General features: G+C 41.7%; 1 protein-coding gene across 2 annotated transcripts in view; it reads right to left on the minus strand.

Annotated features, from left to right (window-relative positions):
- LOC105913097 (atrial natriuretic peptide receptor 2) overlaps positions 1-21,941 on the minus strand; it is a 41,978-nt gene that overhangs the window by 13,851 nt on the left and 6,186 nt on the right. For both annotated transcript variants that reach the window (XM_012842127.2, XM_012842119.2), the window contains exons 2-11: positions 20,757-20,944; positions 18,369-18,482; positions 17,928-18,063; positions 16,802-16,896; positions 15,375-15,498; positions 11,767-11,851; positions 7,722-7,842; positions 4,998-5,072; positions 3,794-3,871; positions 611-715 (exon numbers count right to left, since the gene is read on the minus strand). In XM_012842127.2, the coding sequence (XP_012697581.1) occupies positions 611-715; positions 3,794-3,871; positions 4,998-5,072; positions 7,722-7,842; positions 11,767-11,851; positions 15,375-15,498; positions 16,802-16,896; positions 17,928-18,063; positions 18,369-18,482; positions 20,757-20,944 (1,121 nt within the window). The remainder of the gene's footprint in view (positions 1-610; positions 716-3,793; positions 3,872-4,997; positions 5,073-7,721; positions 7,843-11,766; positions 11,852-15,374; positions 15,499-16,801; positions 16,897-17,927; positions 18,064-18,368; positions 18,483-20,756; positions 20,945-21,941) is intronic.

Genomic DNA, 21,941 nt, shown 5'->3' on the forward strand with positions numbered 1-21,941 from the left:
TCCTTTGGCATCATCAATGGCACCATCAAATATGTATGCTGCTCAGGTAATATTTAAATAAATGATGCCATTAACTTTGCATAAAAGCTTTTGGTAAATGGTTAACAGTAAATGCAAATGCAAAAACCTGGTTAGTTAATCATATGTGATCTATGTTAAGCGCTTTAACATTTGAACTCTGAAATCACAAGAATGGCATTTCACTGTAAAAAAAAAAAAAATGTGCCAGTACTGGGCACCAATAATTTGACCAGCTAGCAACAACAACTGCCAAGTGGTTCCCAGAAACCACCCTATGCCAATAAACAGTAAGCTGCTTTCAAAGTATATGTTTTCTGCAATAATGGCTTCTCATAAAACATCTTAAAACAATGGAATCAATAGCCTGAAATCCTTCTGCTGGGAGGAAACATCAGTTTCCTTCTTGGCACATTTCAGTGTGGCATAACCATAAATGTAGAATATTGAGTGAAATGCCTGACGGAGAGCCATTATGTCTTGTATCACTGGGATGCTGGCTGCATTACGTAATGGGCTATTTATATGGCTGGACGAAAGAAGACACAATACCTCCACAGGGACTGTACATGATGCAAGTGAGGTACGTTACCTGAAGACTTCCTCTAGGACAATATTCAGTCACAATACAAATGTTGGGGGGATCGATGCAGGCGCCAATGAACCTGGTCAGGTGGTTGAACTGAACGTCTCTCATCTAGACACAAAAGAGGGATGCCTTTCAGTGATAAAGCATTTAATGAGGTTGACATTCCCACAATGTATTGAGCAAGGTCAATCAGATGGGTTGCATGGGTTGCATTATCAAGGATAACTGGAAACAGACAGTGGCTGTTGAATTCTCATGTAGCCTCTCTGCACTAAAAAAAGAGAAAAATCAGAAGTGCCAATGTTTGTACTTGCCAGTGGAATATTTGACAGAGAAGACCCAGAGGTCTGCTAAGACAAGAGTTTATCAACTTTTATCAGGCGTGCATTCCTCTTTCACGTCTCCCACTGCAGTTCCATACTGCCTGGGGCATTTATCTTGTCAAGAGGTGCTTGATTTGTCAAAATATTTGAACATCCTCAATGAGTTTCTGCCCTGCCAAGTTGGTAGACTCTTGCCTTCATGTGACTCATGGGCCTAATATAGAGACCCTCAGGGCTCTCAAAAGGTCCTGATCTGGAGACGGTTCACGAGTCCCCCTCACTGATCTTAAAACGACCTGAATAAACAAAGGATTGCTAGTTAGCTCGCTAGCAGCCTCCCACTCACTAGAATTTGCTTCAGAGGAATATGTTAGGTGAAAATTCACCCTAGTTACCTCAGGACTCCGGAGCTGCATATAAGTGTATTTATTAGACAAACAACAACAATTGCAATCGGGCTTACTCAGAGAACACAGAAGACCTACCAAACCAACCTCCACTCTTTTGGATGGCTAACTGGAACTTTAGGTGTATTCAGCACTTAAGTCTGCTGAAGAGCTTAGCATCTAACTGAGACTACTGGAGTAGAGGCCTCAGAGGAGGCGTGAGGACTCTTTTCCAGGAGGAACCCAGAGAAAAGAGGCACTTAAGGCTGCGCGGAGAGCGCTGGTAAAGTAACGAAATACATGTCTCGCCCCCGACCTGGGTGATTTTTTTAGGGCTTTCGGTATGGATATTAGTGGGCAGGCACACCTCGATGAAAAGCATACTGTACACGGTGAGCAAATCTGTGACAGCTTTGTTTCTGGAGGCCGGAGCGAGGAGGAGTTAGCACACCCTTTGCCCTATATAATTTTTTCCTCCGCTGAAAAACGTGAAAAAAGGATAGAAGGGGGAAAGGGAGGTAGAGATGGTGGTGGTGGTGTTAGGAGGTAGAGGGAGGCCCTTTGGAAGACAAGCAGTTAAAGTTTCCATTGGCAACAGCACTCACTCACTCCTCTCTCTCTCGCTCTCTCTCTCTCTCCCTCCCTCCCTCCCTCCTCCTCTCCACTCTCCTTCCTTTGCCTCCATCCCCCCATCTGGCTTGGCTGTTTTTTGTGAGCGGGAGTGCAGGGTCTGTTAGACGATCAGGCCCTCAGGGCGTCAGAGGTACTGCCAGCTAAAACTGGGGTGTCTCTCTCCCTCCCTCTCACTCTTGTCTCTCTCTCCCTCCCTCTCTCTCTGTGTCTCTCTCTCCCTCCCACTCTCTCTCTCTCTCATTCTGGCTTGGTCTGATGATTTTCTCCCTTTCTCATTTTCGGTCACTGTCCATCCATCGCTTGTCTCTCTGTCTTTTGTATCATTCTCATCATTTCTCCCTGTGTAGTGTCTGACACCTATCCACAATATGAATCTGCCACACTATTTTCGCCTCACTTCCTGATGCTTCTCTTACTCCTGTGTTCACCTCTCTCTCTCTCTCTCTCTCTCTCTCTCTATCTCTCCGTCCTTCACCCTCTTTTTCTCTTTTTTGTGTGTTTGTGTGTGTGTGTCACCACCAGAACCTTCAAAACCACCTCTCCTATACACACACAAAGGCAGGGGGACTGAGATTGGCAGAACCCAGACGGTGTTATCCACTTCCGCTGGGATAAGGCCATCAAAACATGCCCCGGCTTCAAGCACAGCCAGATCGTATCTGCAGAGGTGGAGGAGTCTGTGAGTTTGGCCAGGGGGCTTTAAAGGTTTAGCCTGCTAAATCTGATTCAGCTGGCACAAGAGCTAGGGCTGATGTTTCACCAAATAAATGTTTTTTTCCTATATTGTTTTCATTTTTTGATAGCAAGTTAACAAACCATTACAAGGACTTAAATTGGGAAATTGGGTATTTTTTAACTTGGGCCATATTTTTCCATCTTTTTTAATCCAAATTTTACAAAAAACTATCAAAATCCAGTCCAGTGTTGCGTTCGAACGCTATAACAGGCAACCGCAAAACGACTATACAATGTAATCCTATGGGGAAAACATCTGCGTCAAAGTAAACCGCTGGTTTTCGCCACCGACAGGCTCAAGTTATTATAAGGGTCTGACAACATGGATAATAGCATTCTAAATAAATACTGGACCGATTTTGGTAGAGGAAATATCAGTTCTCCTTTAAGAGCTGTTTAGAACACTTCTCATATTCCTGTGTATTTGACTCAATGTCAAGAGCCAGGGGTTTACATGGACACCAAAGTCAACCGTAAGGTGTGCTGATTTGATATATTTAAAAAAAAAATTGACTGTCGTTTATTTTGTTTCCCTTTATTTTTCTTCTCTCTCTTGCCGTCCTGGAGAATGTTCTAGGTGTTTTACTGGTGGGGCTGTGTGGTGAGGCTCTAGTCCCTGTTTGAGAGGCTCCTCTTTGAAACACCTTGTAAAAAGTGCAGGCATATTACCTCACCCTCTTCCTCCACCCCCACCTCAGAGAGAGGCACAGCAGAGAGGCTATAAACAGCCAGCCTGCTTGGCTACACACACACACACACACACACACACACACACACACACACACACACACACACACACACACACACACACACACTCACAAAATCCAAACGCACACACACAAACACACACATACACGTGCCCACAAAGCACAGACACACACACATGTATACATACATTGGCACACCTTCACAAAGAAATTATCCATACCCAGGTGTACACCTAGGTGCATAAACACAAATAACAGTAAGTAACATTACATTGACATGTGTATGTGCAGATACACACAACATAAATGCACAAACACACGAACCCTAACACACACACACTCAGTGAAATGCATGAACACACGTGTACAAACTTAACCCATGAGACGAATTTGTAGACTCACATGTTTTAACTCAAACAGCACTTGTCTGGTCAGATCAATCCTCTTCTTGTTCACATGCTTGATGGCTACCAGGTTGCCCTGTGTTGAAAAGAGCAAGTTATATTTTCACATTCATCTAGGTTTGGCTGAAAATACATGGAAGGGAACTGCAAATACACACACACACACACGCACACACACTAACTTGCTTACTCTTTTCCAGACACATACTCATGACACACAGGCATACACACAAACTCTCTCACACCTACTCTCTCTCTCTCTCACACACACACAGACTCTCAAAAACAAGGGAAATTTGAAGGGACACTAAAAGCAGCTGCACATCCTGACTGAGTGCCCCACTCCTGTCCCCAGCAACCATCTCTCTTATTTACTAAAAGCACATTTAATGAAGTGCCCCTTGTGCCAGGCCAGGTGCTGAGTCTCCCCCCAGTCACCTGGAGGTTAGACAGTCTCTTTGATAAGTCCCCGGCAGATCACCGAGGCTGTTCCCGAAGTAATGAGCTGAAGGGAAACCGATGGCGGTCGCTGCCGACGACCAGATGGACAGCAGTAATTACAGGTAGGCCTTCAAACAAGACCCAAAGTGCATGAGAGCATTTCCAGTCACCGCTATGCCAACTAGCGGTCTAAAATCTTGCGGATGCTGGTCCCTGCCTCACTCACACTCTTGGCGCTACTAGCCTTCACAGACCAGTTGACTTAGCTTGTGGAGTACAGATGCTAATCACAATGAGGGAGAAAGGAAAGCTTATTAATGCCTGGTGGCTCAGCAGATTCTCAAGGTGAAGCCGTTTAAGTGCTGCAGCTCGCCGGGCGATGTTTACACAGAATAGGTGAGAAAATAAACCCAGGAAAATGTGGAGCAGTGACATTGTTTTTAAAGGTTGACATTCATCGTCAGAAAATCTCCCATTAATCTCATAAAAACAAGCACACGCAAGGCCTTTCTGTTGCCACTGCTGCGATGCTTTTAATTCTGTGTGTATGACTGTGTGGAGCGGGAGCGGGAGCGGGAGGGAGGGATATGAGAAAGAAAAAGAGAAAGCTGTTCGCCCACTCTCTCTTCCCCGCTTCTCCATTGCATGTGCATGTGTGTGGGTGTGAGGGAGTGCGGAGAAAGACAGTGAGAGAGACAGAGAGAGAGAGAGAGAGAGAAAGAGAGAGAGAGAGAGAGAATGTAAGAGGAACCCAGTCTTACCTTAAAATAGCCGGTTTTTGCAAATAGCTGATATTTTCCATGCGCAGTTATCAAAGAGCCATAGCTGGAACCCCTCTACAAAGCACAAACACACTCAGTCAGACTTGGCAGACAAAACAGCACAAAACAAAGACATCCAAAGGTGTTCAAAACTATCAAGGAGACAAAGCCTGGAAACACCCTTTTTTTATTCATTGCTGATTTGAAGTGTTCAGAATTCCTATCTAAGGACTGTTGTGCAACTTTTATATCAGATTATTTCTTATTGGACTAACATATGTATTCATATGTATTCTACGTCAAAGGTAAACATTAACAGTAGCTGATTTATTTCTATGAGTGGCTGATGTAAGGACACATTTAAATGATAATGAAATTCACCATTAAAATGTTGTAACCTTCAAACTGTATAAATCTACACTAGACCATGAAAATTGTCCCAATGTCTGTATGTATATATGTATGTGTGTGTGTGTGTGTGTGTGTGTGTGTGCGTGTGTGTAAAAGACAAAAAGAAAGAGAAAGATAGAGAGAGAAAAAGAGAGAGAGAGGCACGTATGTGTGCGTGTAAATGCAGATATCTCATGCTAGGAACAAGACGGAGGAACTTATTTGGAGGTCCTTGTGCCAGATGTGAGCTTTATTTGAACAATCATTTCATAGGAGTCTGCAGCTACCTTTAATAAACTGCCTGGCGAGTGCTCAAAAATGCATGAGTGAACCGAGAAGAGATCTGGACCTGTCTTCCTTGATTCCCTCCGCATTCATTTATACGTTACAACAAAAAAAGTTGTGGTTTTCCAAATTATTCAGAATTCCGATTCAATTGCTGGATCAGAACTCATTGGAATTCTGAAAAAGAACAGACTCACAAACCCCCAAATTACAGTTTCTTGACGGAACGCCTCTCCTCTCTTGAATGTATTAAGCATGGAGCAGGCACACATCTGCTGACTAGCCGTGTATAAAGCAACTGACCCTGGAACAGATTGGGACTCCACTGGCAACTATCTGCTAGTCCTGCATCCCATATGTGCTCTGTCTCCATATGTGTCTCCAGTCCCCCTTGGTGAGCGGTGGTTTGTGTGTGAAGATGCTATATCCACTGTATCCATTTTTTCCCCTTAATGTTGAGGTATTGAGGTACATTCTGCACATCCCAAAGGCTGTCTCACCCAAGTGTTTTAGTTTTGTCTGTGTTTAACTGAGTGCAGGTGTGACTGAAGGGCCAAATGGTGTGTGTGTGTGTGTGTGTGTGTGTGTGTGTGTGTGTGTGTGTGTGTGTGTGTGTGTGTGTGTGTGTGTGTGTGTGTGTGTGTGTCTGCGTGTGTTTTTGTGTGTGCCCAGGAATGTGTGCCATTTCAACAGTGTTTTCTTACCTAAAGGATTGGATTCTCAGAATGTAACTTATATTAGGATTATACACATTCGATTTTAAAACTATTTGCTTTTAGAAGTCCATACTCTCAGCCGTTTGCCCGACTATGAATGAAGACCTGGTCACGTAATTATACAGGGGGTGTTTTTGACTAGAAAATTGTGCGTCTCTTGTGATTCTCCCTTTTGGCATAAACACCAGAGTAGGTCAAAGGAAGTAGGCGCTCTTAATAGCGCCTCTGAGGCACAGACAGTAAAGCAAACACAAAGGTGTTTAGGGCAGCACAGCGCTGTCATGTGAACTTGATCTGACTTAACAATGAGTAGACTCAAACTTGTACGCACAGTGAGCAAACTGGACTAGACTTAGAAAAGAAAACAAACCACAGCTATTTATAGAACTCGCCACTTTTTTTTTTTTAGGTAAATGGCTGAAAATGAGCCTCTGGAAATCATTATAATCATTATTTAGCTGCACAGAAAGAAAACTATGGGAAAGATACAGAAGGCATGAAGAAGTATTTCAGCCAAAAAACGGTGTTTGAAATGGATCGTGTTTAAGATTTGTTTCAATATGTTTAAACCAGTATGGCTTCAAAACTTTAAGCTTCACTTGAATAACAAGGCATTAAAATGTTTATCACAAAAGTCCCATTTAACCCAAGTAAAATGTTTGATTTGATACCGTAATAAACTACAAATGCTTTTACTGACAAAGGAATGTGGGGTAAAACTTGGCTCTGATTTCTTATCTTGCTGTAAAGAGGCCAAATACATGTGCATTTCTGAAGTCCTACACAGGCCATCTCCTCAGATGAACTTCAGGAAGTTGATAAGGACAAAATGCGGTCTTGTTGTGTCGTAAACTACTGCCTCCATTTTATTAGTTACTTACTCACAAGGGAATTCATTTTGAACTGGAGTAAAACGCAATACAAATGTAAGTGTCAGATCAAATTATCTTCTCCTTTTTTCATAACTTTTCTGCATTTAATTCTTGTCTGTTTGTATCACAATGAGGTGACCTGCAAGTCTAAAAGCAGTACAAGCCAAATGCCCCTGGATTAGTTAGGTAAGACTCAATCAGGAAACAGCAGCAGCCAACAGATCAGTCAGAGAGCCAGAGCTGGATAGGATTGATTTTTTTTATCACAAGCAGGATTCAAAGGGGATCATTTTTTTCCGATAGCTTTCTGGCAGTATAAACGTAGCACTCAAACAAAGTGAATGAGTAGCTGTGAGAAGATAGAGCAGACTGTAGTGCCACAGTTTAAATCCGCTGAGAGTAAAACACACATCACAGCACAGTTTTGCCATAGGCTCGTACAAGAACGCAATTGCTCCAACCTGCGAGAGAGTGAGTCGGCTGCCAGCGCGCTTGTGGTATTTGCTGGGACTCTCGAATTGGAGGTCTTCCCATCGAATCCTCCAAAACATTCCTGCCAACTCCTTCTCCAGCCTCAGTTTCCTTTAAAAGATAAAAAAATGGGTTGTAGATTGGCAAGTTCCAACAACAAAGCAGAGGGACACCAAGAGCTCCCAAAACAATGGGAATTACACGCTGACGTTGCGGTGGTCGCTCTGGAAGATTTATTTCAGTAGTTCCTGTAAGTCGGCTGGTCAAACATGGGCTCAGTTTCTAGAATACGTAAGTGATAAAAACAAGTTTTGATGAAGCCTTGAGTGAAGATAAGTTATGGTGTTTGTCATGTTTTACACAGAGTAAAAATTAAATGCAACTGAACTTTCTTTACCAAATACATTTAGAGAGCGGTTTAACTTTTCAACAGTTTAACACTTAAACTTTAGCATTAACCTTTGTATCTCTGGCTATGGTAACCATGCTCAAGTTATACTGTATATGGATGTAATAACTGACCTCCTAAACTTCTCAGCCATCTCTTTTAATAATAACTTTGAACACAGCAGCATTATCCAGAGACCTCACGTCCACTTCTTCTTATTAAATGGCATTTGGACCAGAGTTTCTGAACTGATTAGATGGGATAATCCACAGCTAATGATCAAGGGTCCGTTTAATTATGCTATGGACTATGGATGCACAGTGGAACTGACTTGAGCACTCAGTATTCACTTTCTGACACCTGTACTTGAAAGCCTTGGCGTCAAAAGCCCTAGAACAGAATGAAAAAATTCCAGCATACAAGGGGATTTCAAAACAAATCAAAGTCATCTCCCTGCTTCTACATGTCTTTACAGAAATTAAATGTTCCTCTCGAAGTACATCAAACTTTTAACTTGCGACCAATTCCAAGGAGTTAGAGCCAGAGGAGTTCACTGAGAGTTGATGAGGCATTCCTTCCAAATATGACAACGTGTCGAGAGAAGAGCAACAAATGAGATGTGCCATAACTGCAATCGTGGCGAAAAAACATTAACTTTACCCTTGACACGCTTAATAAAGTCTGCAATTTTCAGGTCACTTATGTCTCACTCTTTCCCTCTGGTGTTATTTTTAAACATAAGTCGATCTGGCAGCCCGTGAGCAATGTGAATAAATATGCAAGCGACTTCCAACTGAATCAACACATCTGGACCATATCTCTGCGGACCTGGTATTTCTCAACATCCACTATTTGTAGCGAAAAGTACACAAAAAGGGGAAAAAATAACTTTTTTTTTCTTCTTTTTTTTAAAATAGCGAAGCACAGCTTAAATGTTAGGAAAATCTAACGGGAGGTGATCTTTATTAGTTTGATGTATTTGAAATGGGAAAAAGGAAAGCTCACACATTCCATAACAATCTAAAAGGTGTAAAACACTTCCAGATGGCAATGCTTGAATATTGCAACGTTTGCATTTTGGGCGCTGAATTTTTACCCTACTTTTCAGCTATCCTGCCCGGCCCCTAAATGAGGCTCTATTATTTGTTTTTCTAAGGCGCACGTTGAAGTCAAACAGTTGGAAAAACCATGGCGGGCCCTTAACACTGGAGAAACGGGGATTTCAGTCTTTCAGATTGCATCTGTGTGTGTGTGTGTGTGTGTGGTGTGTGTGTGTGTGTGTGTGTGTGTGTGTGTGTGTGTGTGTGTGTGTGTGTGTGTGTGTGTGGTGTGTGTGTGTGTGTGTGTGTGTGTGTGTGTGTGTGTGTGTGTGTGTGGTGTGTGTGTGTGTGTGTGTGTGTGTGTGGTGTGTGTGTGTGTGGTGTGTGTGTGTGTGTGTGAGTGTGTGTGTGTGTGTGTGTGTTTGTGTGTGTGTGTGTGAGTGTGTGTGTGAGTGTGTGTGTGCTTGCAAGAGGGTGAGATTCCTGAGACAGACCTGTTGTAGCGTAACTAACAATCGCTACCTGCCAGCGTTGATTCTGTTCTGTCTCTGTTTCTGACACCGCATAACATTTTTCATTGGCATGTCAGAAACTCACAGACCTACACCCACTGTTGTGCATGACATGGCAGAGATGGATACTTGTTGCATGTCAGTTTCAGCTCTCAGAAAAGACACTACACAACTTTCCTTTATTAGTTTGTGAAGTGAAGATTGTTAAAATTCAGTGCAACTGAGTAGTCAATGGTAACTTTATTTATTCATATTTTATTTTCTAATTAATTGAATTGGGAAAATGAACATCAGCCTGCATCACTTTTCTTTCATCATTGTGAATGTGCTGAAATTAGCCACAGAGCACATTGTCAGTCTCTTGGACAGGTTAAAGAAACTACTTCGTAATAGGTCAATCAAATTGAGAATTTTATGACTTTCATCTGAATGTAGGAATCTGATGTATACAGGGATGACAGAATTGTATTTTACTATCCAATGAGAGATGAATAAAGTGAACACATAATTGATTCTGAGTGACTCAGATGTTGTTTTCCTCAGAAACACTCAGGTTCTCCTGAGAAGCACCAATGGAAATGTCATATCATCACTGGGTAGTAAGCAAAACCTTGCAGGGCAGGAAACTCCATTAAACTAATTCCTTGACACACACACACACACACACACACACACACACACACACACACACACACACACACACACACACACACACACACACACACACACACACACAGACAGACACACACACATTTCTCTATTTAGCCCTCATTCTGAAGGCACTGGCAGCTCTATGGTGAAACGTGTGGCGCTTCACACTAGATCTATTGTTTCATGAATACCATATGTGAATACCTTCGTTGGATTCTCCCCACACACCCCACCCCCTTCGCCTTAAACTGCATAGCTCTGGGCTGGCCACACACTGAAGGGAAGGTCTAACGGAGTCCATGTTTACCAAAATCCAGCCAGAGCTAATCATGCTACATAGCTAAAGCTGCAAAATGTGCATTGAATAAATGTGTGCTTCAAAAGAAAATTAGCCTGTTGCATAGTGACAAAGAACCTCTCTCAGTCTGAGAGATCACCATTTTAAATAATACATTTAGATTTGTATGCAAATAGATGCTTATTCTCCGCTTCAACCTAGAAGTAACTGTTCTTGTAACATCTCACATATGGTGCACTATGAATCATCATGTTGTTGAAGGCTAATGCCTACTGGAAATAGTCTTTGAGGTTATGTTTATGTGGCAGAGTTGATTAAGCATGGGAGCAAATTCAGTGCTCAATGGAAAGGCATGTTAAATTTGTCATGGCAGCTTTAGGGATCATCTCAGTGATACTACGAGATACAGGACTCCAGGACATTTTGTGACATGCCGCTTCATCCTACAATGAAAATGTACTAACAGTAAAACGGCAACTGCAATATTTAGTCTATGGGCTAAGAGGAAAAAAAGGTAATATCAATATTTGCTTAATGCGACTCATAGTGAGGGTACAATATTTACACTAGAGGAGATGAGTTAGGATAAACATTTTTCCGCCAAAAAAAAAAACGGTCTAAAACGAAGTGGCTGGCACAAACACCAGTCATACGACGGCAACTTCAAAGTTGGACGTTCCCCTAAATAAATATGAAGAAACTTCAGACAAAAGTGTCCCTTCATAATGGTTAAAGACAAAATGAGAGACTAAAATCGATAAAAACCTTAAAAACAAAAACAAAAAATGCCCAGATGAGGGTCTCGAAGCAAATGGTGAGGCATTTCTCATGCCTGAGTTCACCTTGGCAACGGCTGAGACAAAATTTCAGGAATCAAACATGACCTGCTGAGCGGTTGCTGTGGCAACAATCATTTAAATTCCTTCTTGGCACCTATAGCTTCTCTACACATAAATCCTGTCTAGAAAAGCCTTACTTGAACTCCTTGGTATTTTCCATATTTAGTGTAGTTGTTCTCTCCCCCCCCCCCCCCAAGTTTGTTTCAACTCGTAAAACTAAAACAAAAAGGAGGAATCCATTTGTGAAAGTCTGGGCGTGTGTTTTTTCTCAATTGAAGTTATAAAAGCTTTCCATAACGGAACATACCTGTAAATGAGAAAACTTGATATTCCGAAGATGATGAGGGCCAGGCCGGAACCGACAGCAACGATTCCAAGAACCGGGAGCTGGCCTGGAAGAAGAAGCACATTCTTTTCATCTTATTGTCACACATCCCTCAATAGCTTTTCTGAGGCTCCAAATTAGATCAGTGAATCAGCAGGCATCCTTTGGGTTTTGTTCTGATGTTCCGTTCCCTTTATTACATCTAAACCCCAAGGGGGACAGAAGCATACAAAGCAGAGATTAAGTACAGTACAGTGTCAGTAAGTGATTGACATTATCATGGCATCTGCCGGTGTCATTGCAAGGTTTTATATTTTATATATAACCTTATATTATCCTATCATAATTACTTTCCTGCTAAAAAAAGAATTTGATGTCAGAGGACATGTTGTTATTATTTGAGCTTTCCTGCCATCTTTTGATTCACAAAATGTGGAGATTGCGCCCTTTAAAATATCACTGACTGATATCAAACAAGACCTTAGTCTCTGGTTTTCCAGCCTAGTTCCTTCAAATATATTTTAGTGAGGGAACATGAGAGAAGTGTTTTTGATATTAGATACGAATATCAGATACGAAAGCCTGTGTGCAGACTGTCTCTGAGGTGGCTTTCAAGATCATTCCGCGTTTTTTCAAGAACGGAGGCTTCATGCAGGAGGAGAAACCATTTGTTGGGCTAACAGCAAAGACCATGATGATCTAGACTGATTTGAATGTCATCTTCATTCAGTTACACACTGGGTGATTGATAACCATTTACACTTATTTTTCAGTGAGTTCATATCATATGATTAGCCAGTCTTTTAGCATCCAGCCAAAATATTTTATTACTCACAAGATCCCCCCCTTCATTTCAGCATGTAACACACACTGTAGCTTGGCTGACAAAACATTTTGGGAATATATTTCCAGCCCAATACAGACTGAACAATAACAGTTTCATTTATGCAGACAAATCCAGGTAAAAGTATCATCCAGCAATTTGATTTAGAATATTCATCTTGAGGAATGGCTTAATTTTTTTAATTGTATTACTATGGTATGAACAGATTCATTACTCTCCCACAAAAATTCAACTAGTTTCAAAGAGAGCAAGAGACAGAGAGAGAGAGAGAGAGAGAGAGAGAAAGAGAGTGTGTGTTTCCCCCTCGCTGAGAGAGAAGTCATGCGACGGTTCGTGAATGCTCCGTCAGTCGGAGACGCGCACTGTGAGAAAAGGCTGGAGGTAATTACTATGGGTAGGCTCCCAAACACAGAGAAGAGCATATCTCATTATCTCCTCTTCGCATCCTATGCTTGTTTCTTTCTTTCTTTCTTTCTTTCTTTCTTTCTTTCTGTCTTTCGCGAGGCCATTGTGCTGCCACGTGAAAGCAGGATCACTCAGCTTCCAAATTCAGGTAAAACACTGGGTCATTTCCACTGGAAACAAGCGGGATTCGACAAAACGTAAACAAATGTAGAAAAACATCCCTTTAAGAAAAGATATAAAGTGTATGAAATATGCTGGAATGTTCAGAGGCACTGTGTTGTAAAATCTCTCAGATGTAGATGTACATGTTTTACATTTTTTTTACAAGAAATACTGCATTCTGCCTTCACAGTGAAGGTTGTAATGGTAATTAGTTTTATACTATATATTGGAGACCAGTCTTGGATTTCATCTTTATTCTTGTACAATGGGGCCACCACTGTGAGACAAAGCCTATAGGTCCACTCATAGCTTCACCTCAGACTCATCTGACTTATTCCTTCAGGGATTTGCTCTTAAAAAGCTGAGTTTAGGGGTGTTACCGTCTAAAATAAGCCATGGGTGCAGGGCTCTTTGTCTCGACCGGGGGAGGGAGAGGTGAGAGTCTTGTCTCACCTCACTCCTCAGGTCAACCCAAAAATACCTTCACCCAGGAATGTTTACATGCTAGTTAAATCCAAATAAAAGTAACAATTATAACTAGGTATAAGATACATTGAATTATTGACTATGGCATATTCTTATTAACTATACCGGTCCCTTCAGTTGCAACCAATGGTAACTCAACATTCAACATTACAATTTACGTACAATTTCTTGTCCATACCGTCTTTTGGACATCTGTTTCCAAAAAAAATATTTCTCGAAATGACAGAATGCATCAGTAAACAATGCTCTGAGCACCTCAGCTGTACAACTGCTATTTGTTGTCACACAGAGGCCATTGTGATCGCTTTGATTCTCATCTCTAATGCTCCTGTTCAGCTGTCTACAGGGTACAGGGGATCTCCATAAAAGCCAAAATACCGTGTAGACGCATAAGAGTACTTCAGTTTTCTCTTAAAGATCTCTCTTTTTTCTCTTAAAATGTGATTTCATAAAGACTAGTATATATCCTGTTAAGATGCTTGGCACAGATCATAAATGCAATGTATGCCATTCTGCCACCCATGGTAAAGCCAGAGGCACAGTATGAACTCAGACAATAATAATAATAAAAATGCATTTTATTTATATAGTACCAAGTGCTTTACAGAATGCATAGAAAGAATGCGGCGGTGTTTTTACATTTCAGTCACTTTAAAAGATTAGGCTAATTAATCTTATCCCTATAGACTGTGACACACCAGGCCGACGGTCGGCAATCAACCAATGTCGGGCCACTGGTGAGCGTCTGTGGTCTTTGTTTTTCCACACGTTGGCCCTAGTCGGACCCCTGTCAGTGGCTTTTCGGCCGATTGAGGATGCTGAGCCCGAGGAGCATGTCAGTGAGAGAGATCACTCTGATTGGACTGATACATTTCTTCAACATATCAACACACATCAACTTAACAGGAAAGAGCTAAGCAAAAATGTATTTATCTCCAGCTCTCCACACAGGTTCGGGAAAGCCCCTTGAGCCTGTCTCTGTAGTATCCATGATTTCACCCATTTGAAGTTTCTCCTTATTTTCACCTTCCTTTCCACTTCCACATCCAAAAGACCAAGGGCTGACAATGTCTGTGCCATTTGCAACTTCTTATCAGACATATTCTCAATTAAAAGAAGCTGTATTAGATAGACATAGTAAAGACTTAATCATTTTTGTTTAAAAATAAACTCTAGGACCTCAACTGGTATTGTGCTAGCACCGACAAGGCCGTAACCTTGTTTCCAAGGGAACACACACACACACACACACACACAGACTGATAAAGCTTAGATAGAAATATCTGCTAAACAACTGTTCCATTCACAGCAAGAGATGCCATACAGCACAAATCCAAAGTCAAGCACATCATTACACTTTTTGTCAAATTGATATAATTTCTCCTCACATTTTGTGTGTGTCACTGTAGTGTTTATACACAGCCCTAGCTCTGTAAATAGTAAACAAACAAAGTGGTTCAGAGCAAGCCATACACAATTCCAGCCAATCAACAACAAGGGATCATTGTTGCTTCAGGGACATAGAAAGGAGGTTTACACTCAATTGGCTGTTCAGCTCAAATATCAACAGCCTTTGGCCAGGATCGACGATTACACCTTTAATGACATCTATCCAGTGATGAGCTCACACACAAACACACAAACCCAAGGTGAGTTGGCTTGGCTTGGTCAGTGGCAGGCTGGAAACACTTACCGTCGTGGCAGGGAGTGAACACACAGGTGGGTTCATCCATGGGTGGCTTCCCTTTAGGCCAATGGATCTTCTCGCTTGACGACCACACTATTTCCTTATTTGTTCCATTGTAGTGAGCCACAATCTAGAAAGAAAACAACAAAAAAACACAGGGCACACGTGTAAAATCAGTGTGCTGGTTTTGGGTAAAATGCTTGTAGAAAATGTTTGTATTGGTTGACTAGAAGAAATCCTGATTCCCTCTTTCAAAGAAGCAAAATGTATGGGGAGGGCTGAGAAATGACATGACATATAATGTTGAAAATCACTGTTGAATGTCTAGAAACATTTTCATTTTTCAACACAAAACTTATAGCACCCCTTTAATCTGTAACACTTCAGCAAGCCCCTGCCGGAGTGAAATTAATTCCACATAAGAAACATCAGCACCGGTGGAAGGAGGCTTTTCAACATCTGTACACACACTTTGAAAACGATGGCAGCAGTGGCGGGGGCCACATTGTTCTGTCCCTGCCGTGAATGTCCCCCCCCCCCACACACACACACACTCACACTCACACACTTCCTCTTCAAGTGTGTTTAATAAGCCAGAGGTATTCATAAGCTGAGGTCTCCAACGCTTGAGGAGCCGACACTGTGTGAGTCGCTTCAATGGCTTCCCTTGTCTCCCAGAGACGTTACGAGGTCAATTCACTTCATCTCCTCCACCCCCCCAGGAGAGGTCGGAGGTCATGGTGGAACCTTCGAGCAAAAATGTGTCTTGAGGCATCTCTGCTCCTTGGTAGCTGTGTGGTAGCTCTTAGGGTCTGCAGATTTGAATAAGGTGTCTGTCTTTTTTCTTTGTTTATTTGTTTGATTTTCTGTCTTCTTCTTCATGTTTAATCAGCTACAGATGTACTCATATGAAGTTATTTTAAGGGGACATGTTAGGATGAGTGAGGGAAAAAAGGGGCTCTGCACAATCGAAACAAGCTGTTCAACATTTGCTTCTAATTGTCCGTATGACAAAGAACTAATCAGAAATAAGGTTTTAAATCTACACTTGGTATCATTTGGTATGGAAAGAGACACTGCCAAGGCCACAGTCACTGCAATTTTGGAATAGAAGACATACGGAATGAGTTACACTGTTATTCTAAATATGCTGCATTCAATCTCCATTTATGTTTCCTGGTGATTAATTTTCCATGTTTCACAAAAAAAAAAGGTCCTTTTTTTCATAAAATGAGTTCTAAGATCAAAATCTCAAGGATTACAGACAACTATGGCACATTCTGAACTGTTTTAGAAACTTGTAGCTGCGGCCTCTAAAAGTTGCATGACAACCAGCAAGTGAAGAGACGAAAACAGCGAAGATGTTTACGTAGACTTGGATCCTTATTCAGTGGCACCAGTGAAGAGTGAGTAAGCTAGCCTACAGCCTTTACCCCATACTGTCCGGTTTGTTGATTTGTCATGGCCCACAGGCTGAAGTCAGTGTTCCTGTCGTTTCTCTCGTCCGTGCTCACCAGGCCTGTGACCCCTGCAACACACAAGACACTCAGCGTGAGTCCCTGTCAAGCATCAAGTCAGGAGGAGGTCTTCTTATGTCTATGACCACAACGAAGATGGTGCATTTCTTTAAGACAAAAGCATCACAATGTTATTTATCTTCTGTTCCGACAAATGAGCCTTCTATTTACAGAAGATTCACGTCTGAAGAAATTGGCAATCTGAGCAACCAATTTTTTCAATAAGGTTCCATAAAATTTAAAACAATTTTCCATTGTGTAAACAAGTCTAAACAGACATGAATCCGTAATTTACAGTCCCTACTTAAGTACTGTACCAATAGCAAGGATTTAAAGATTTTATCTTGTATCTAAGTAAAATTACTATAAGAATATTAGCATTAAAACCTTTACATCCAGTTAAATTCAGAGAAATATGTATACATTTACATCTAGTCATTTCAGGCAAAAAGAACTACATATGCCTTGCATTTTGAGGCATTTTCTCCATGTCAATCATACACATCACCTTGATACAACCCTATCATTTCTGAACACGTCACTGAGAGGCGTGTGGGGCCCTTGCTGTCCCATCTCGGCACATCCGCTCTGACCTCTGACCTCCTGACTCGTCTGTTTTGGGGATAATTGTGAGTTGTACGGCCTAAGCCTGCAGCACGAGTCCTTTCCAGCGCCATGCTACGGCAGATGGACCATGTATCAGAAACAGATTTTCCAGACTCTTGTTTGCGCTGAGATGTTGACTCGAATCACAAGGAACTATGACCCTCTCTCTTTCTTTCTCTCTCCGTCTCTCTCTCTTTCTCTCCAGTTGACTGACTTGGAGTTAGGGAGCGCTCGGCCCAAACCACAGAAGCTCAGGGGCACTTTCCAGGAACTCTCAAACATCACTCACACTGGACTGGAGGATGAACTCCCTCTTGACTTCATGAAACGTCCATTTGGCCGTGTCTCTTTTCCCTAAGCACAGGGGATAATTTCGCTATTGGACGCACTTTAGCGTCTCCTCACGATAGTCACGGGATTGGACTGCAAGACTCACCCCAGATCTGTCGGTTTTGCATTTTTTCTATGATCCTGAGGCCGTCGTTCTGAGCGCCCCCTTCAGCTAAGACCTCGTCCAGTGCCCTCGCGTAAAGCATGAAGCCATCGTAAAAACATCCTGCGATGAAGTCTTCCTGGGGGAAGAAATGAGAGAGAGTGATTTTTTAACATTACACCGAAATCAAAGGTATTGGTCGTGTCGGTTATGATTGATATGTTGATACTGAGCATCAACACCTACACAGTTCATGTTCTTGTTGAACTGTTGTCCTTTATCATAAAAGAAATGTCTTTTATTCATGCTTTCTTCATTAAAGTTTTAGTTGAAGTCATGGTTGGACGTCAACGGAAAACAGATTAATCTTATCACAGTTTTTCTCTCAGTTTAAACTAACTGTGAAAGTGGCACACCTGATGTCAGGTGTCCTTTTAAACTTACCAATGAGGGTTCCAGTTGGACACCGAAGTCTTGCTTGGCTCTCTTATGGAAGTCCGTTTGGAATTTAACATACTCAGAGTTATCTGGCTCTTTATAAGTCAAGATGAACACAGACTAGAGGAAATAGATAGAGAGAGAGAGGGAGGAAGGAAACAGAAAAAAAAACGAGTCAAAGGAAAAGGAGAGGAGCGGTTACAATGTGAAATATTCCACAATCAATCACTGGAACATCTCAGCTGCTGAGTGTCTGTGAAGATTCACAGTTGTGAAGGCCTGCAAAAAAAGATTTTTCTGTGACTACAAAGTTCGTCAGCAGTGTCAGATGAAAAATACCCCGAGACCTTCATCACCATCCAAAAAGAGATAAAAATTCCCTCATATGAAATGCTGGCCACTCAAAACAATGAACACATTATTTGGAGTCCATATTTGGAATATGTTGAAATCATACTTTATTTCATCAAGGAAAATATAACTACATTATAATACGCTGGTATAAAACAGGCCCAGTATGGTTTGATGGGAGCCTGATTGTAGGCTGACTTAGTAAAAGCCCATTGGGAACATAAGACATATTCACTTTCACAGACTATGAGATGTTATCAATAAAGTTCACTCTGGATTCACAATACTGGCAGAACTCTACTCAAAAAGCTCATACATTTCTACAAAAGTCTACTTTATGCTCTGAGGCAAGAAGCATTAAAACCTGTTTCAGCTTGTAATTGATCTCGACTGTTGTGTAACTGTCTGATCCAAAGTTGAGTGTTTCCAAAACCGAGGTTGGAAGTGTCTCTTTTTGGGTAGTGACATAGTTATATTCATGTTATTTCTACATGCATTTAAAATCAGCCATTTTGCAAGTTTGAGCATTAACAAGAAAACTGCGAAGAATCATTACACAAAATGGTGGCCGTAAAACTTAAGCTGCGCCACCATTAACCCAGATAACATCACCTGTCATAATTTGCAGAAGTATGAAGAAAGGGGAACCCTCCATAAAAGTGGCAAGTTGCTAAGGGGATGCTGCCCTTGATAGGCCATGCTCAATGTGACATAAGAAAATGGGAGTAAACTATTGGGAGAGTTAAGACTATACTAATTCTGATACTTCCTTGTAACATCAGACTCTCCAAAGACAGCCTCCCTTTGTTGATTTTCAATAAAGGTGTTACTACTCTAAAAATCTCCGAACTCAGAATCTTCTTAAAGAGACTTTATTTTATACTTAGTTGAAGAAATTATCCACAACAGTAGCTCAACACCATGTGATGCTTTGCTGAGCAAATGTTTTCTGATGGGTTGATCCAGAATAGATGTCTTTACACTTTCAACCTGTCTATGGCCAACTGTTTTAAGCCAGATGACAGTCGACACAGCAGCTCTCTCAGGATTATGAATTGAGGATAATGAAAAACCCCACACTTCACTTAATCACACAACAACCTAATCATCACCCAACTCTAATTTTTCAATGTTTCGGCTAAAGTGCTATTTTTACTACGAAACACGCATTAAACCAAACGAGTAACGAGTGGAGTGACGAATGGTGAGATTCTCCATATTTGAAGCCAATTAAAGTCTTGAATTGTGAGGGAAATGGACTTTCAAGAGACTTCTAAAGCTTTTAACTCACCTTTCCGTGCTTTAGAAGGCAGCATAAAAGGGATCTCGGCAAACTCTGCACGACTTTCTCTATTCATAGCTCTTTTTTCCCCCCACAGCTCATTACAGTTGCTTTTGTTGCAAACATCAAAGCGAAAAGATTAAAAAAAAATGTTTGTTTGTTCCCCACACGGTTTGTTTTGAGTTGCTTGTTTGGTTTTTGTTTCAGCTATTGCATTAAGATCTCTGTGAGCGAGCAGGAATAATGTTCAGCACTTCATATTGGCGCAGTTGTTCTTATCGAAATTAAAAGGCTAATTTTGTGCAATTACTTGGACCATGTAATTTGTTTTTCTGTGACAAGTCCATATGAAAATGATTTATGCCAGCATGGAGCCAGACATGTGATAAGGTCTAATTTTAAAATCAAATCACATCCTGCAAGAGAGAGAGAAAGAGATAGAGAGACAGATATATATATATATATATATATATATATAGAGAGAGAGAGAGAGAGACTAGGCACCTCATGGTTGAAGCACACGCATTGAAGTAAGGTAAACTCAAAACAACTCTGCTCAAACCAAATATTAAAAACCTGATGATTTAATGGTGGTTAAGACGGTTTAGTGAGCCGTAGTCTGGCACCAAGGAGTCATCCATCCTTACTGGTATTCAGGCAGCTTGAATGGAGTTCCCCTAATATCTGACTAATATCTGAAATGGGAGCTGCAGTTTGTGTTTGAGGGCTTTGCGACCTTAGCTGCTTTTCAGGGTGATTACCTTGAAAGTGTTGATGGGATCCGTCCCATCCAGGGAGGAATTGCTCCAGGGAATTTTTGCGTCATTTTTTAAGCTTGCGCCAAATACATCCAAATAAAAGATGGCGTAGTCTTCGGGGTGGGGTTCCTCCTCTTGAAACAGCTTCATGATGAGAAGAAAGGTATCAAGGGGTCCACAGATGTACACAACTGTGGAAACAGAAAGAGACAGACAGAAATGAAATATGTGCTTAAAAGTGCACACACGCCAAATTCCTCTATATGTTTATTTTCCATTGACAAACACGAGTCAATTATATACAACCTTACTTGTTCCTCCCCTACAGCACAGATATATATCATTAAAACATGCATGGTACCACACGTAGCAAACATCATCAACTGCCTTGCCGCTTTTCAAGTCAATGTAGTTCAAGAGGGGTCAATTGTTATTTGATTTTCTTGAAAGCGTATAGCTGGGAGTCCTTTTGCAGTGGATTGGCAAACATAATGTTATGTTATGCTTACTGCCTGTCTAAACATGTATGCGCTACAGTACGTGCAAATGAAGGTACAATTTCCTGTACAAAAAAAAATTGCGTCTGGGTAGTTGTCTGGATGTGGATGCGTGCTAGGTGCTGTTGTGTGTGTGTGTGTGTGTGTGTGTGTGTATGTGTGTGTCTGAACACAATCACACACTGTTTTCGTGCTGCCCCTGTACTCCATAGGCATGGCTGTAGGCATTATTTCCATTAGTTGTGTGTGTGTGTGTGTGTATGTGTGTAGTTGTGTTTTTGTCGGTGTGGCCTCTGCCAGCTGTGGAGTCCTCAACGACACAGCCACCCCCACCCCCTGGCTTCGCCTCACCCCCACCCCCTGGCTTTGCCTCACTCCCACCAACTTAACCCAGACCCCCCCACCACCACTACCACCTCAACACACACACACACACACACACACACACACACACACACACACACACACACACACACACACACACTCCCTCCCTAGTTAGCAGACATTTCCTCAAGTGTGAGAGTGGAGTCTGTAGGCCAGACCGCTGTGTCGACCCCAGCACTCATCTCTTCCAACATCGCTCTCGCAGTGCCTCGTGCCAAGTAGTCCTGCTGTCTCCTGGACCGCCTCCAAAACAAATGTACAAAAAGGCAAGGAAAATGTTCTCCTGTGTTATAGAATTTATAAGGGG

This window comes from Clupea harengus, chromosome 12 (assembly GCF_900700415.2).
Source record: "Clupea harengus chromosome 12, Ch_v2.0.2, whole genome shotgun sequence".
Lineage (NCBI taxonomy): Eukaryota > Metazoa > Chordata > Actinopteri > Clupeiformes > Clupeidae > Clupea > Clupea harengus.